This window comes from Apostichopus japonicus, chromosome 10 (genome assembly GCF_037975245.1).
Source record: "Apostichopus japonicus isolate 1M-3 chromosome 10, ASM3797524v1, whole genome shotgun sequence".
In the NCBI taxonomy this organism is placed as follows: domain Eukaryota; kingdom Metazoa; phylum Echinodermata; class Holothuroidea; order Aspidochirotida; family Stichopodidae; genus Apostichopus; species Apostichopus japonicus.
The window spans coordinates 6,677,025-6,695,298 of record NC_092570.1 but is presented as its reverse complement, the minus strand read 5'-3'; the positions used below and the strand labels follow the sequence as shown (position 1 = coordinate 6,695,298).

General features: G+C 38.2%; 1 protein-coding gene across 3 annotated transcripts in view; it reads right to left on the bottom strand.

Annotated features, from left to right (window-relative positions):
- The window catches only part of LOC139975128 (IgGFc-binding protein-like), a 59,601-nt gene that overhangs the window by 24,499 nt on the left and 16,828 nt on the right, over nt 1-18,274 (bottom strand). For all 3 annotated transcript variants that reach the window (XM_071982763.1, XM_071982764.1, XM_071982765.1), the window contains 16 exons: nt 17,433-17,573; nt 16,587-16,731; nt 15,867-16,049; nt 14,658-14,857; nt 13,006-13,183; nt 11,951-12,273; nt 10,733-10,891; nt 7,774-7,918; nt 7,350-7,535; nt 6,331-6,521; nt 5,538-5,712; nt 3,904-4,232; nt 3,382-3,540; nt 2,780-2,924; nt 1,735-1,917; nt 696-895 (listed from right to left, as the gene is read on the bottom strand). In XM_071982763.1, the coding sequence (XP_071838864.1) occupies nt 696-895; nt 1,735-1,917; nt 2,780-2,924; nt 3,382-3,540; nt 3,904-4,232; nt 5,538-5,712; nt 6,331-6,521; nt 7,350-7,535; nt 7,774-7,918; nt 10,733-10,891; nt 11,951-12,273; nt 13,006-13,183; nt 14,658-14,857; nt 15,867-16,049; nt 16,587-16,731; nt 17,433-17,573 (3,042 nt within the window). The remainder of the gene's footprint in view (nt 1-695; nt 896-1,734; nt 1,918-2,779; nt 2,925-3,381; nt 3,541-3,903; nt 4,233-5,537; nt 5,713-6,330; nt 6,522-7,349; nt 7,536-7,773; nt 7,919-10,732; nt 10,892-11,950; nt 12,274-13,005; nt 13,184-14,657; nt 14,858-15,866; nt 16,050-16,586; nt 16,732-17,432; nt 17,574-18,274) is intronic.

The following is an 18,274-nucleotide window of genomic DNA, read 5'->3' as shown; positions in this document are numbered from 1 at the left end:
CTGTAAAAAGAACCAAAGAACCTGTCACTTTATCTGTAAACAGAACCAAAGAATTTTGGCACTTTATAATAGAGGTGATTCAGGGATTCACAGACCGTCACTTCAAGCAACGTAATCAAACTTCAGTGTTTTTCTAAAAGCAAATACAAATCAATGATGTGCCATTCATATTTAGAGATTAAGTCCTTGTAGATTGAAGAAAAAATATCATTACAACAGACCTTTTTTTCTTAAATGAAAAGAGATATAAAATGCTCTCATTTCCCAATCAACCAATGGTTAACAGCATCAACATACCACTAGTCTGATACACAGAATGCACTTCTTATGGGGAGACAGGTAAGGAAGAAAGTGACATAAATATTAAATGCATCCTGAATGTACAGTTACATTGAAATTTTTGTTTCCCAAAATTTCAAGCGATAAAAGCAGCAAGTAACCTCTGTAATGATATTTGTGAAGATTGTTAAATTTCTAAGCATGTAAAAAGAATACTCAGAAAACTAAATGTAACAATTGTGGCCTTGGATCTTGTATCGTAACTTTGAGAAATGTGCTGTTTCATTTCTTACAGTTCATATATGAAGTACCATGGGTGTGTGATTGTGGAGGAGGATGTTGGGGGGGGGGGGCAGTGGGGAGAGGGTACAGTCTTATGGGGTACCAGTCAGAGGCATGAAGTTTGACATAACTACCTGAATATAACCTCCAGTTGGTAGTTTACAGCCACATTCTGCTTCCGGTACACATCTATCTACATCTAGCATCAGACCCTCAGGACAAACGCAGACCTCCTCACAGAGGAACTTACAGTCTTCAGCTGACTCTCCGGCACACGTAGGTTGACAGGCTGAACCGCAAGGATCGTACACCATATCGGCAGGGCAAGGTGGTTCTGGAATAAGCAGGAGTTATTCGTTATCTGCTTATCCGTACAGTTCATAAAAATATCTCAAATTGGACAAGATGGTTTCCCACGTGGATCAAAGAACATAGAACAAAATAGTTCTGGAATAGATTACGCATAGGTCAACAGACTGACCGACAAGGTCCATTAACAGTGTCAATAAAACATGCTGGGTTTGGAAACAGAATTATGAGTAATATGACAAACTGGTTCTAACTTCTGACCCAGAAGCACAAGTAGCTTAGTTCATAGGGTGATCCTCAAGGATCATATTAAAACAGTGTCAATAGAAAATGTTGGTTCTGAGACAACAGTACGAGTTCAACCGATACATACATACAATACATTCATATATGTAATACATATATATATAAAATACATACATATAAATATAACAATCAAGGAACCATAAGATAATCAGATGCAAAATACAAAACTATAAATAAGTATGTCTCAGGCTAGCAGAAACCATACATTCACAAGGATGGCAAAGCGAAGAAGGAATGAGGAAAAAATATGTCACCAAAACCGTCAATTTTTATGCGTTAAATGCTGCTACGATGGCAGCATTTATAAGTATTAGCTCGACAGTGTTCTAAGTACATCAGTATAACCTCAGGATATGTTCTTAGACAATGCGAGACGCAATCTATGGAATAATAATAATAAATAATGATAATATTGTCTAATTCTTAATATTTTAACCAGGTAGCTCATGCATAGTGCAACTTTGAGCATATTCAACAGATTTCTTCATTTTGTGGAATGGTGAACTATTGTTTTTGTTGAAGTTGGTTGGACTTTCTTGGACACAAGTTAAACCTTACCACACTCTGTGACAGTCTCCCACCAGTTTCCAGGATCCCCGCCTGCATCTAGACAGGCCCTAGCGTAGACTCTCAGGTTGGTGCAGAGGGCTTCGGCTTTGTCGGTCGTGACACAAACGTCCACTGAACAAGCGTCGAATATGGCAGAGGGATCCAAGATGGCGCGGCACTCTGCAAACGGACCTGTCCATTGTGAAAGATAAAGTTCAGTGTCGGGGTGAGCGTAACGAAGATACTATACAAAAGAGCCCTAGACATATCATTACATACACTACGTCCTTACAACAGTACCTAAGAAAACACCCCCGGAAGTAAAATGGTCAAAGCTCAGGTGTCACATGATCATTCTTTCCTTGCTTTGATATCCTCTTCATGAAGTAATGGCTTGGCACTCTGTTCACACATACTGGATTGGTTACCATAGCATATTATCTCATTACTGTAAGTGATACTACATACTACATCATCAATGAACTCACAACTATCCATGGTTCTTTGTTTTAAAAATGAGATGCTGATCTCCCCTAGACTATAGGGTCCTGGATTATCAGCTTGAATGACTCAGACGCTGTCAGATTATCTACTTAAATTTAATGAGGATGCCTCCAAAGACACTAACAGAGAATTGAGTCGATGCAGTGGTCTATGAAAAATGGAAGACTTTAGTCTCTCAGATTACAAAGAAATAAATAAATGAACAAGTTGGTCAACAATAATCTGAAGGAATGTTTCTAGCCAATTGATGGGGCTGGAATATACCATCTAAGGAGTGTTACCTCAGTGGTTACCGCCGGTGCCTTTCAAGCATAAGGTACCGAGTTCGAGTCACTCCAAGATTAATATGTGTCGTCCAGTTACAGAGTTGTTGACAATTGACAATTCATAATCATGGACGTTAAAATATGAATCTAAGAGACTGACTTTGGTCAGCTTGCGGCTTTGATGAGCCAATGATGGCTTCATTGCGAGTTCCTGCTTGCAGGAGGATCTAAACATACATACATCTATCTGTCTCTAAATTGAGGGAAACTTTCATCCGACTTACCCGAGACAGACGTTAAGACGCTACAGCTGTCTTCGGCATTTGTCTTGTCTTCTGAGCCTTCTTTACAGGGTTCCTCACCTTCATCCTCAATACAAGTTCTACCACCATTTGACCAGGCATTGGCAAATTCGACAGCGTTGGTTGCCTTTGTGAAAATGCATGAACAAATTTTATGAACGACGCTATTCAAGTGTATGTATACAAAGGGGATTACGACCAACGTGGCCCTATTTCTGGATTCTGAACGTTGATAAAAGTTAATCGAATGGGTTTAATTAGAGAGCTTAATTTTTTTTTTTTAAGGAAAGTCACATTGTGCGATCACATCAGTCAAAATATCACGGCCTTTTCAGGCAAAGAGTAGGAAGAGAATTTTGGGAATGGGTAATTTGATCTATCTAGAAGATGTTTCTCTTTGTTTGTTTTGAGGGAGGGGTGTGGGCCGGTGGGGAAGGTCCTTATTTGAATTATTACATTCCTGGAAGAGTGAATAATGGGGGGGGGGAGGGGGGTCACATGTGCAAAATGTAAGTGTTCCCAGCATGGCTGCTATGACAACCTAGGGCAATACGGTTTCGCTTTAAAGTGTACATTATACTTACCATATCTCCTGATGGTAGTTGAAATTCATCACTGGGATCCTTGTTGCAGGTACCGCACAGACCGCAAGTCTTTCCTAAGTGGGTGTCGTGGAAGGCTTTGACTTTAACTCCAGCAGGACTGTTATACATGATAGACAGCTGGAAGTTGGTGTCAATCACCTAGATAAACAGCAAAGAAGCATGTCTAGATTACGAGGAAAAAGGTCTCTAAAGAGGACACGGTCACAAGGGGGGAGGGGGCAAGGTTTATATGGAGGAGGGGTATATGGAGGAGACATATAAGGCAAATATATATATAGGGAAAGTGTTAAGGAAAAGAAATCTAAAATAGGAAGAATAGAAAAGTGGTGGCGTGGCGATAGAATGGACAGGAAATATCAAACCATTACCATGAAAGTCCTGTGGTGTGTTATGTCATAACTTGCTATTCCTCATAATTGTTCATCTTCAGTCACCTCTGGTAAAAAAGTTTTGAATGCTCCAAACATTTATTACATTTTAATAAATCAGGCGATCACTTACTACTTTGTTCGGTAACAGCCGCTGTACGGTCACGACATCATCCTTGTACGGTAAGGGTTCTTGGATACCGTCAATAAATACAGTGCCATCGTCTTGGATCTCGTAGGTTTTGCCTCTCGTTTCAAGACGCACCGCTCTTGTGTACGATACCAAGTCCGTCGGCTTTATCTTGAGATTGTTCGCGATGACCCGGAAGGGTTCAATCGGGTCATTCTCATCTTCGGTACATCTCTCCACCAGGACGTACTCGCAATCTCCTTGGAAGTCGTACCGGGCACCATCGAAGGTGACGTAGTGAGGGTCACCCCAGGCAGTGCACTCACAGGCAGCTAGATTGATTTAACAAATGAGAATTGAAATGTTGGTTTCTCTCCTCCAAGTTATTGAAACAACTTATTATCACACCATCTTTCTTTTTATCTCACTCTGAAATTCCTAATATTTGTAGAGTAAACAGATGCTGTTAGATCGTTAATCAGGCAGTGAACAACTTAAAGTGACTAACCGAGTAAGAACAGCTCACTGAGCAAGAATTTACTGAGTAAGAACAGCAAAGGAATGAGAATAATTTTTTTCAAATTCTTGTCATGCGACAAATAGTTACATGATGGTCAAGCCTGCCTATAGAAAAACAGTCCACCTCAAATTCACTTTAGCATTATTAATTTGTTACCTGATAGCATAAACTACCCAAATACTGTCATTAGGCCTCATCCATGAGTGCACATAATTCATTGACCAGTCACCATATGATTGTAAACACAAGTGCACTAATGGCAAGCACTACTGTCCTGTGTGTAAGGACAAGTTTGGCTTGACCATTGAAATAGTACACTGTGTGTTTAGTCATGACTTTGTGCAGAAGAGCATTCAGAATGGCTAGCATCACCAGCTCAGGTAGATCATCAATCTCCCCTGTTTTTGGCCAAAAACAGGGAACTTGGGTGGTATTTGCTATAGGCAGCTAGGGAAGATTGTAATGTACTTATGTAACATTTAATGCACATATGGCTTTATGAGTATGCAAATTTTTCATACGACCCACCTCTTACTCACTTGGTATCTACGCTGCACATAACATTGACAACTTTTCATCTTTAACCTGCTGTGATCTAGTCACTCAATTTAATCTTACCATCTGCATTTCATAAAGTATTTAAAATATTTAGAGAATTCTCTCTTTAACTACTCTCATGATGTTAGATTCTGACTGATGGAAGCAAACACTTTGGAGCAATCAATTAAACTAATGCATATAATATCTGCAAGAAAATATTGTTTTTACAATAGATTTTTGATACGGAAATTAACCTGGCGGTTTGCACCATCATAGCTCATAGCCTTTCAAGAAATTTTATGACAGCAAAGAAAGTTTTGGGCTAGAACAAGATTTAAACTGTTGATCTCCTAAAAAAAACAAGTTCTATTAAGAAATTAGTTGGTCATGATCTCTATCATATAATCATGTCTTGGCTGCAAAAGGGGTGGGGTTTGGGTGGGGGTGGGGGTGATGCTGCACTACCTTTCCTCTCAAGTCACACACATGCCTTCCTTAAATACCAACTCAAACAGACAGAAAGGAAGGAATAGAAAAACACCTAAAAATAGAATTACTGATGGGAACAAACGATCACCTTCAACACAAGTCAATCCGTCTCCAGTATAGCCCGCCTTGCACTGACATCCCCGTACACCGCCCTTGACTCCACATTCTGCCGCCTCGTGGCACTCCAAGGGTGCGCACTGTAATTCTCCTTCAACACAAGTGCAGCTCTCTGTACAATCTTCATTGACTTGTACAGTGCCATCCTTAAAGAAAACAAAAGATGCAACAGATGAAATTGTCCCAAAGGTCAGGCTGAAGCTTAAAAAAAAAAAAAAAAACTGGTTTTACAAAAGGAACTATTTCTGAAGTGATTAAACACCAAATAATGGTCAGACAATCATGCTAGACCAGTGTTATACGTTTTAGTTGATAAAGAGTGTGGCATTGGAAGTAATGGAAGTTAGTATCAGAGGTTGTAGATTCAGGTCCTAGATGGACTAAATGAATAAGAAAAAAAAAAGACTTCTCATTTTCTCTTCATTTTCATCGTTGATTCTCTTAGGGTATGTTAACGACATATTGTGAAGAATTTAACATATTTGGAGCAAAATAAGTATTTCTTTTTACAATTTGTAGTGTTGAAGTGACACTTTGTGCAAGATATCGATTTCCAGAGTTAACAATAAAGGTTTAGATCAAACAAAACAGACAAGAGCCATATGGATTGGTAATGTTGTCAGCTATTCCTCACAAGGGGGTGGACTTAAATTTACTTTTATATTAGTAAGGAAATGGTACCTTTTGAAATTTAAAGTAATAATAATAATAATAAAAAAGAAAGACAAAAAGAAATAGAAATAGAAAGTAAAACAATAGGTTACCTTCACATACGCTCCAGATTCCAACCGGCAACCGGTGCAGTCCTCTACACACTCGCCATCGTGGTATAGCGCTGGAAACTGACAGAGGCACACGGGCAGGGAACCAGGACATGTGGGGTCACCTTGTGGGTGAATGCAGGAAGGGGGACATCCTGGGAAACTAGGAATGTAAATGGATCCATCCGGGCACTCTGAAAGATGTAATATACAAAGGCGTTGTCCATCACTAGTATCACAGTCTGTGGAGCTGATGAGTGGTCTTGTGAAGTACAATTACCATACTCTGTCAGTAATTTCAACATCTTGATCCACAACTCACTTTGAAGAGTGAACATCAAGATTGGCTTGTCATGAATGATTTGATTTGTTGATACCAAGTAGACAATACTCCAGGGAAAACATCTGTTATTTGTTTCTACTAGGAAGAATTACTTTGTCCTTGAATGGGTCACTTTTCTTTTAGAATTTTTTCATTTACTCCCTTGTCGATTAGAAACGGAATGGTCCCTCTACCTCATCCCCTCCCAGCATCCCCACCTCAGCTAGCAATAAAAAACACAAATATCAATTTTAATCCTCTTACAGACCTCCCAAACAAAATTAACTGAAGGTTTTTTAAAGGTCAGTTTTAACGGTTCCGCTGGGAGGTCTGCTCTCATAAACCTTCCCAATTGATTCATCCCAGTCGAAGTAATCCGTTTCCTAAAAACAAACACTAACTAATCATGTATTTACCATGCTGCAGAATATTGGTGAAATTAGCTCGAAATGACATGTTCCAATCAAATGAAAGTAAAATCTTATGCAATAGTTTTCTCTTTGACCAACAAAGTAGCTACATCTGCATGTAAAATGCTTGTGTTTCATACTCCTTTTTGGAAATCTCTGAAATTCTCTAGTGACAGTAATGCTGCTAGTAGTTAACACATTAACACATTTTATATTGGTAAGCTGCATTTGGGTGGTAGGATACGTAACCATGTAAACACTGGTGATTTTGGTTAAATCTAATGACCTACCTGGTTGACACTCCGGTCTATCCTTCCACCAGAAATTACTCACACCGCCCGCATCGCTACAAGCCTTTGAATATTCATCCATGTTAGTGCATAAATTTTCTCCTTCCTCGCTCGCACAGACGTCATAGACGCAGGCATCGTAGAATGGTGTGGGATCCACAAAGTCATGGCAAACAGCGAGAGCACCTTTCAAGAAAAACAAGAGACAACTTGAAAATTATCAAATATATTCATAATTACTAATACTTCTACTCACCTAATGGATCAATGATAGCATTACAGCCATACTTCTACTCACCTAATGGATCAAAGATAGCATTACAGCCATACTTCTACTCACCTAATGGATCAAAGATAGCATTACTGCCATACTTCTACTCACCTAATGGATCAAAGATAGCATTACAGCCATACTTCTACTCACCTAATGGATCAATGATAGTGTTACAGGCATTCTTAGCTTCAGTTTCTGCCTCTCCTCCGACCGGGCAAACGATCTCTTCAGGTGTATCTACACACTGCCTGTCTCCCGTCTTCCAGGAGTTACCAAAATCAATTGGATTACTAAGCTATTAAAATTAAATAAAAATTGAAAAATGTCTAAATGGCAGTCTTGGTTCATCAATCGACCTACATTTAACACTCTGCAGAACTACATCACAAAAGAGGTAATTTAATTTCAAAATCAGGAATTTCCTTTTTGTTTATATGCATTTGCTTTCAAAACCTGTAAATATATAGCATAATGGATTTTTTGACATCATCTACAAGTCAAGAACATTATTTTGTTACCTCTCTATATACCTGATGCTATTCAGAATTACCAATTATGTTTGCATCAAAGTGGCTTAGGTGCAACATATGTTCATTGATCAGTAATGTAAACTACTTTGAAATCAAACCAATGTAAACTGGTTCAAACACTTGTTACACTTCTGTATTAAGAGGATAAAAGTTTTCTCAAGGTTCTCAGTTTTCTCAGTTGCAAATCTTTGAAGTATTACAGTCGATTCTAGTACCAAGGACTACATTATACAAAGAAGACCTTATCATAGATGTGTTTGCTAAAATAACTTTGTAAAATTAACATATAGACAAATCCTCTGGCAGATGAATGTGACCATTTTCATGATAAACAGTCTTCCAGCATTGTTCATTTATTGACTATATTTTCTCCCTTTTTTTTTTTAGCACATTGCATACTTTTTAGATACAAACCATGATAACCCCTCCCTCCAACCTCCCAATGTAACAGTATAAGAAAAGGTTAATTAGTGCCTACAATACGTTTGTAATTATTCCTATTAATGAAGTATTCAGCAGCTGATCTTTTGTCTCATGTTCATTTGATGTCTGGTGTAGTTGAAATTGTTACAACATGCTGAAGTGTCCTTTGACTAATATATATATATATAATATAAAGTCCAAAAAGTCGTTGATGTCACATTAGAATAGTATAATTTAGTTAATTTGTATTTGTATGACAGAAGAAGTCAATCTGTCAGCTGTTTATTTTAGAAAGTTTTTTTAGTAACTTTTACTTTAGTCAATGCTGGTTGTTGTTGATGTTGGAAAGTAGTATCCAAGGATGTAGGACAATTTACATAAACCCTAATCCCTCCATTCACTACAAAAATACAAGGTAGCATAATTGAGTATGTATACAAAAGAAACATCACCAGGTCAGGGCATAGTATAATAATACAAAGGTACAGGGTAGCATAGCATAGCTAGTGCACACAAAAGAAACCTACCAGGGCAGGACATAGTCAAGATGACAATGTATTGTATTGCCAAGTTATGCAAATTGATACACTATTAATTATGTGTGACATCACATCCAGCCAGTGAAGTGAGTGTTGGATAAGATTTTTATTCACTCTCCAAAATACCATCATCGGATTGAGTCCTGCTATATCTCTTAGCTGAAAAAGACGGAGCTACAATATTGTGATTTTCATATCATGGGGCACAGGATCCTATATATAGGATACCTGTATTGAAGCCTGGGCTGGCATACTTTAATTAATATCTGGCATTTAACTGTGAAAGCTTGAAACACAATTTTTCCCTGGAGATTCCAGTATCACACAATATTTAGTGTTCTGGATAGGGCAGCTTGTCGGCAGAGTTGGGATGGAAGTACATCACCTGACCGGATAAAGTAAAGCTGTATTGCAGAGCTCGTCTGACAGTTTAAGAACTGGAACCATTTGCCACTTTCCTCTCACATTGGGTCGAAGACCGGAAGCTTTTGAGGATAGTTTTATCACCGACTATAACACCTACCACAACCTGATATCAGCAACCACGTGTCAACAAGTATTGTCAACACCTTTAGGCAATATTCGTCATAGTGACAACTCAGAACTCATTTTTTTTTTAGATAAATGTTAAATCAGAATTTCATGATGTAAAGGGGGGAAAGCTCTTCAGACTAGAAGAGGTAATCTCATTCTTTTATAGAGAAAAGAATATCCAACTAATATATATTAAGACTAAATTTATACGTGCCAGTTTGCTCTCTCGCAATTGAAAAAGATCCAGGGGTATCAAAACTTTGGAAAGTCTTAACCTTTTCAGTAGTTAAGCTAAATCTAGTATATGTTATCCTCTGGTAAAGACTGCGCCAAAGCAATCTGTTATCTCTAAGTATTCAGGAGTCCTACGTGTTCCTAAGCAGTATTACAGAACGCTGTAACCTTTATTTTGCATGTTCCTTTTTTTTATTATTTTAAGGAGAAAGTTCCTCCTCAATAAATACCTATTCACTTAAGAAGTTGAATTTATAAAACTTGTTCTGCATCATTAGTTGGTTGGAGTATTTCTTTTTTACATTGCATATTGATTTTGGATAGCCGCTAGGCGAATGTGTCGCATTGCCACTTGCATTCTTTTTGTGGGTGACAGTTGAGTTTATCTAAGAAGTATTTAAGAAAATAGATCATCACATCATACTAATACTGTCTTTATGCTATATTTATATATTAAGTAATTACATGTATAGCTAATTTTTTTTATGAACTAGGACAATGATATCCTGTCTAGTTATTACTCCTTAAAGTATCTCTATCATTCTGCTCATTCAACTTGTATTACATTTTTCTTCTTTTACCCGGGAGTCTTCTACCCTGTTATGCCAATTCAGGCTTTATAGAAGATTTCCTTTCATATTGTAATTTTGTTGTTGTTGTGAAAAAAAAAAAGAAAAAAAAAATGAAAAAATAATTCATTTCTAAGATCCATCTTCCTGTAATTAAAAGTCTCTCATATGTTTCTTTAAGTAGATTTGACATTAACATCAAACTTTATCAGTTTGAAATTGAATATTAATGAAAAGCAGTAAAATCTTTGGTCTCTTCTACTGTTGGAATTATACTCACTAGTTCTCCTGTTATTGATAAGAACTCGTCCCTTTTGACATCATTGCAGGTTCCACAGAGGCCGCATGAAACGTCAAAGAATTTCTCCTTGGAAACGGTAATTTTAGTTGCATCGTTACCGGTCCAGACGACTGAAAGGCCAAAGTCGGTGGTGAGCGACTGTAGAGAAACAGAAAGTCGAAAGTACCATCTACGACAGGGTTGCCCTAACTTTATCCCCCCACGAACCCCCTGTGGATGTCAGAGTTGTCCACGAACCCCCGACTTTTCGAGACACGATCTGAGTCATTCTTAAACTATAATATGCATAACAGTGCTTCGTTAAAGATCAAGTCCATAGTGTAATATTGTAATAAAAACAAAAGATGAACAAATATTTATATGGAAACTTCAAGATCGGATCCCAAATTGTATCACGCATCCATCACCCATCACACACGATGAGACAGATGCTCCTGTTTTTATCACATGCACGGTACGATACTACTTTGGCAACATATGAGAATGGAACGCGAAAAGAGTTTGTCGATAGGTACCACTTTTGTACATTACTAAATGATATGATATATCAGATTTTAGTTCAACAAAAAGTAATCTAGTTTTGACTTTCAGAAACGTTTCACAAACCCCCTGGGATGGACTCACGCACCCCCTGGGGGTTCATGCACCCCAGTTAGGGAATCCCTGATCTATGAGACAAGATCACAGTTAACCATCACAGGACAGAACTTTGACAGTTGACGATGAAATTGGGAAATTACTCCGCAAGAGCAATGGCATGGCTTGGAGAGTAGTATACTAATTGTTATTCTTTATTCTATTTTTAAATTGACTTAGAAATCACATACATGTCATCATAGTACAGAATGTTTATTAACAACATATCAAATACTAAAACATCTATTTAGGCTCTGGCAGTCTCAGAAGAAGAGAATGTTTGGTGCAAAATTCAAGGTAACATCTAAAATGGTACATACTGAATGGGTACATAATCATGGGGTGGAAGAGAATCTGTATTTGAATTTCTTTTTCTAGCTGGTTTTGCTTTGGATGTCGGTTGGGGTGGGTGGGGGATGGGGGGGTGGGTGTGAGTGAGTGGGGGATGAGCAAGTTCCTAAAATCCCTTTATTCTAAATTCTTATTCTGTTATAACTAAAGAATCTCATTTGATAAATGTAAAGACAGAATCGAATCTTATGTTGTGATAATTATGCTCACCAAATACGTAGATATCGGTGTAATTTGTACATTGGTTTCTTCATCTCTGTAGGGGAGAGGTTCTACAAGTCCATCCACAAGGACCTTCCCTTTGTGGAGCAGTTCATACACCTTTCCTCCCAGCACCAGTCTCATCCCTCGGATGTACGAGTATTTGTCGTTGGGAGAGTCCTTGAACAGGTTTCCGATGAGCTCAAAGTCCGGTAAATCGCTCTCCCCGCACGGTTTGAGCAAAGTGTATTCGCAGTCACCCTGGAAGTCGAACGGCACGTTGTCGAATGAAATGAGATGAGGATCACCCCAAATTGTGCAATCGCAGTCACCTGGATAGATCAGAAAAGATATCATGTAAGTCGCTGAAGGTGGCAGGTTGTGCCGTAATTACACAAAAGATGTAATTGTAGTAGAATTTCTACCAAATTTTACTCACTCCTAAAATAATGTAACTTGTGCACTATTCAATTTGAAGTGGTTTTCACAACAAAAATTGTGCAAGTAGCCATTGTAACTATTGTAAACCCTTCAATGGTAATAGCTCAACCTCTGACCAGATTTTGGACACAAATTAGACTAAACTTAGGTTTGAACAACTCTGCAACCAATTTATCCAAAATCCAATACCTTAAAGATATAAGCTATTCCACACCTGAATTACAGGAAAATTTGGGATTAAGAAATAAATAAAATTCAACATCATTTTGTCCTTGACGATGCCTTTGTGTAAGTATTACAGTACTTGAAACTGCAAGAACTCAACAACATCTTAAAATATTTCTCATTAGGGTTTAAACATCTGTCTGTCTGTCTATCTGTCTAAGTCTGTCTGTCTATCTATCTATCTGTCTGTCTATCTATCCGTCTATTTATCTGTCCGTCTATCTATCGGTCTATCTGTCTGTCTATCTAACGGTCTGTCTATCTATCCGTCTATTTATATGTCCGTCTATCTATCGGTCTATATGTCTGTCTGTCCGTCAGTCTGTCTGTCTGTCTAACTATCTATCTGTATGTCTGTCTGTCTATCTGTCTGTTTATCTATCTATCCATCTTCTTACCAATAGGTTTACATGTCTGGCCATCTCCATCATAGCCTTCCTGGCAGTAACATTTTGTGACTCCACCCTTGGTTACGCACTCTGCATTCTCATGACAACTACTAGCCGAGCAGGTCAGTTTGCCGGCCTGGCAGCTACAGAGCTGAGAACAGCCATCTACCAAGGCCTCTCCTCCAGACTAGAGGACACAGAATAAAAGACAAAGATGTAAGATAAAATAAATGAAGAGAAGGCATCAAATTAACAAATTATTGTGGGTGGCACTTAAAGGTCAATAAATAGTATGCGATTAAATTCAAAATAGCTTAAAATAACTACCTTTTGTTCTTTAACTCCATGCAACAATGTACACCTCACATGTGTGCTTGTATTGATCAACGACAATAATCGTTGGCTTTTGCGATCGAAAATCAAATTCAATGGTAGCCTTATAACAAAAGTAGCTTAAATTGTGAAATGTCTCCCTCAGAATTCATTCATGGCTTTCTATGCAGTGCAGTTGTAACGATGCTTCACTTATCAGCCACTTCCCCCAGAAGAAGAAAAAAAAAAAGTCTCTTTAATAATAAAGCAATTATCCCTCCACAGGACCTCTCGCCAGGTTATCTGTGCAACCGATGTGAATGCTCCGCATTCGACATCTGTAGTTGTTTACAACTTTCCGATTTCTGACCCTGTGTCGCTAATAGACTCAACCAACAGTTGATTGGTTCGGAAAATGAATACACGTATCAGAATGGGCGGAGCTCGGACACAACTCTAGTGCGTTGAATATAATCTAGTACTAATTCGAACAAATGTCAGAAAATTGTGAGACTCAAAATATATCAGAAAAAATCATATTCGTCATGTATTCCCCTACACAGTTCTCATTAAAGTGTTATAAATGATAAAAATATACGCAGTATATACTATCATGAATTAGATGAACAACGGCAAGCGACTCCGCCCACTGCCGAGTTGATCTCATTAATATTCAGTACCATGACAGCTTTTTCTCGTCAGGTAGTGGGTAATTGACGTGAGGTCACAAGGTGATTGATTATTCATATCGTAGAAATCTTACGCAGAAATGGCATTTCTAGAGGTGAACGTCGGCGGACGTAGGTATTACGAAGTGCTAAGTACACAAGTAATACACGTCCGTGTCGCGGGCAACTCGCCAGGTCGATCAGGGGTTAAAGTCCTTTAGTATAGCATTTTGTGGTGATGCACAAAGCGCCTTCAGTTTATAAGCTTTTCCAAGAAATGCAACAATTTTCGATATTACAGAGAATTAATGCATGCAGAGAGTCAGGAACATATCTGCCTGTTTTTCATCTGTAACTTCAATCCAGATTTAAGAGCTGTGAAAAACCAGCTTGAAACTTTTTTTGCAAAACTTTGTCCCAAATCATAGAGCTGAAATATAAGAGCACAATACTGCACACCAAACCAAAAGATTCTTGTTTCATTGCTTCTCTTTAAAAGCTCTGGTTTTGTTTTCTAGTGATGAAAGTATGACTATTACTACAATTTCTTCATTGTTGTCCCTAATAAAATAACTAACAAACAGAAATTGGTTTGGAAACGCTATTTCTCGATCTCACTGGTTCTCTTTGACTTATTTATGGAAATGAGCAGCGTGAGGCCAAACGGTGATCTGTACTCACTGGAAGATATCCTCCGCTTTCTAGAGCACATCCGCACTCTTCTAGAGGGACACACTTTCCGTCGGATAAACTTTGACCTTCGGGACATTCGCAGACCTCAATACATTCTGTTGGACACGTTTCAACAACTTCTCCTGTACAGGTGGGCGGACATCCAGAACCGCAGTGGTTGTAGACTGTACCAGCAGGACATTCAAAAGCTGCACGAGAATCGTATTGACAAATAATAAAATTCGATTCAATTCTCCACATGATGTGTTGAGTTTGTTTGACTTGTTTCTTTATCCATTGTCATGATGTCATGAACTCATAGGTATCTTAAGTCATGTGACATAGATAATGAATATTAAATACACAGTTTTCCCAAAAATTTGCATATTTGCATATTGCATCACTAGGGAATCATAACCCAGCTTTATTTCAGGGATGAGCCTGGGTTAAAAAAAAATCATGGAACTTTTGCAAAAATTGTGGTATAGGCTCCAGTTTGCATAGGTTACAGTGTGTTAGGATAAAAGTTTAGGATAAAAGATATCACGGATATTCCGCGAATTCGCAGCAAAAGCTCATGCCTGTTTATTGTTCCCAGTCAGAAAGCAGCAGAGAAGGGTATTCAAGAGAACTGAGTTGAGTACCTAACATGTGACTAACGTAATGTAATTCTGAGGGTGCTTGAATGTGTTGCAATGTAGGGGTAATAACGATGGTTTACTATACTAAATTGCAATGACAAATAATTGTCATTTCTTCATATGAAAAAAAAAAAGTTGCCTAGAAGTTGCTCTTGTTTATAAGGAACGAATCATTTCTGATTGGGTAAGGAATGAATCATTATTGATTGGGTAAGGGTTAGGGGTGCATTTGGGGATAGGGGTGCATTTTGGGTTAGGGTTGTAGTTGGGGTTAGCAGTGCATTTTTGGCTGGGGTTGCCCTATCGGGAATGTTAAGTTCTCAAGCAGCTATCTCTCTGTTTTTGATACTTTGAGGTCAAATCCTGTTCTAGTAAAAAAAAAAATCGTTTGTTTCTTTTCCATCGCTTCTGACTTCCCATTCAGTTTTTCTTAGTTCACTTATTTCTTGTATTTATAAGTTTTCACAACTACTGTAGGACTTTCCTACACTCATGATTTTGTTTGACCTTTGACATTGTAACGGCTCAAACCTGCCGCTGTGGAAAATTGCTTGAACACGTCTGGGTCTGTACTTACGACATTCTGGGACCTCCTTTCTCCAGTCGCCTATGTTGATGCCAGCTTCTCGACAAACCGTGTTTAAGACCCCCAGGTTTGAGCAGAGAAGTGACTGATCTGGAAGGGTGGCACACAAGTCAAATTCACAGGTCTTCTTGAGTTTTTCCAAGTCGACTTCACCGCTGCAAGCTGCGAAAGGCCCTTTTGTAGATAAAATGATGGAAAAATCACAAAAAGTCAGTATAAATCTATACAAATACTATCCACTTAAAAATGATGGAAAAAAATGTCATTTGAAAATAGAATCATTTAAAAAAAAAAGGGGGGGGTGTATTAAGCTAAGGATGATTAAGCTAAGGACTGTGGAGTCTATCACCTTAATCCCATTAAAACTGATTTGTGAGCTTTCTGGAAGATTTCAAATGAAGACAACTCATTTTATTCAAATTCCACCAGTCAAAGTTAAAACATTTGTTTACCATTGAATGTTAAGTCATTTTCATATCATGACATACTACATTGTAGAGTAATAATGAAAATTTCATTTGAAAATAAGATTCTCTTCAAACAATGACGCAAGTTTGCAAGTATTTTGGATTCATTCCAGCCCATCGGGTTTGCAACTGATTAATGTTAATGAATCCCCCCCCCCCTCCCCGTGGATAACTTGTGAGAATCAAATGAACAGCTTATTAGGTAAATTGAAAGTTTATTAATTTTCTTTTTTCTCAAACTTACCCTCAGTTCCATAAAGTTCTCCACACAATCTCTCGGCTTCCTCACGCTTATCCTTGTTCTCCAGGCAAGCGTCGAAGGGTTTTGGGGTTGCACACTCATCAAGAGCAGCCCATTCCTTTGCACATGCACTGATGGCTTTTGCGCCCTGTAGGAGCAGATAAATACACTAGTGTCATGATACTGTTGAGAAACTAATTGAGAAAGAAGGGGTGGGGATTATGGGCGAGAGCAAGTGCTCCCTGTTGGGGATTATGGGCGAGAGCATGTGCAGTACTCCATACCATCTATTGATTCTCAGAAGAAAAATTTTTGACAGGTGATCAACTACTTGTAAAAACATGGGAAGGTGGAAGCTCGGGGGAAATGGGAGGGATTGTTCCCTGTTGGGGGTAGCCTCTTCAGATGTATGCCATACCTTCAATCTGGTACTTCAAATAATACAAAAATTGAGCATACTGTCTAACTACTGTTAAGAAGGAACAAATTGAGAGCTTTATCTACTTTCACATAGACTATAGGGGTAGCTGAGAATAACTCCCCAGGGTCATCACCCCCCAAAAAACTGTTAACAACACAGAAACTGGATCACATTAGTAAGTGAGCACAGTAGGGAAAGTAGTGATTATTAGAGTCAACACACATTAATAGAAACTCAGTTAATAACTTTGTCCTGTTCTAAATTCATGCGGGCAAACTATTGCTTGTGAGTAATTCCATTTGACAGATCAAACAGGAATAGGGGCTCGATCCAGAGCGATGTGTTGAATATTTATGACATCTTCGTGAAATATGACAAGTGAGAGAAATAGTAACAAAAGTTAACAGTAAAAGATAAACATCACTTACAGTTCCTTCGCAGTCGTTTTCGATGACTCCATCACAGTTGCCACACAGGCCGTCCACGTTCTGGCTGTAGGTGGCGCTGAGGTTTATAGTAGCCGTCGTGTCTTTGAAATTAACCATCAAGCCGAAGCTTGTGACAAGTATCTAAAAGAACAGAAATGCGATTCTTTTACTCTACTTAAAGTGAATCATTAATGCATGTTAAGAACCTTACAATCAATAAATGGTCACACATGTACATAAAGGGACACACATTTCTATGTCAGGATCGAAGAAGTATTTTTCTGTAACTTGATTTTCAAAGCAAATTTTTGCCTTCTTAAATCACAGTTGAGTACTTAGAAATGCTCTGTGTGAACCAAAATATGTCCTCAACCAACAAAGTACCATTAAGCTGGTTATTGTAGTCTTACCGGTCAGTAACAAGAATTACTTCTACCTCAGTTTGAGCTCTGGCTTACTTCTACTTAACTACTTAGGATGGTATATTATATTAATCATATCATGTTAATAATCAATCATATTAATCACTCTAATTCTCTACTGATAATAGGTATATCTGCTCCTTTGATTTTAAGATATCAAATTACCATTAGGATGAATTCAGAACTGCATAGAACAAGAGCTATATGGACAACTTTCTTTTAAAAGCAAACATCAAAAATTCCTTTCTGAACTGGATGAAAATTCACGTGAAAAAAAACTTCATCAGAGTAATTTTCATGTCCACTTCGAAATCTAAAGGGTAAAGTTCTTAAGTTCACACTTCCATTATCCTGCTCGCATCCCCACCTAAATCACAATTTTTTTTTGTGGGTTTCAGGTTTCACCACAAATTTCCACTA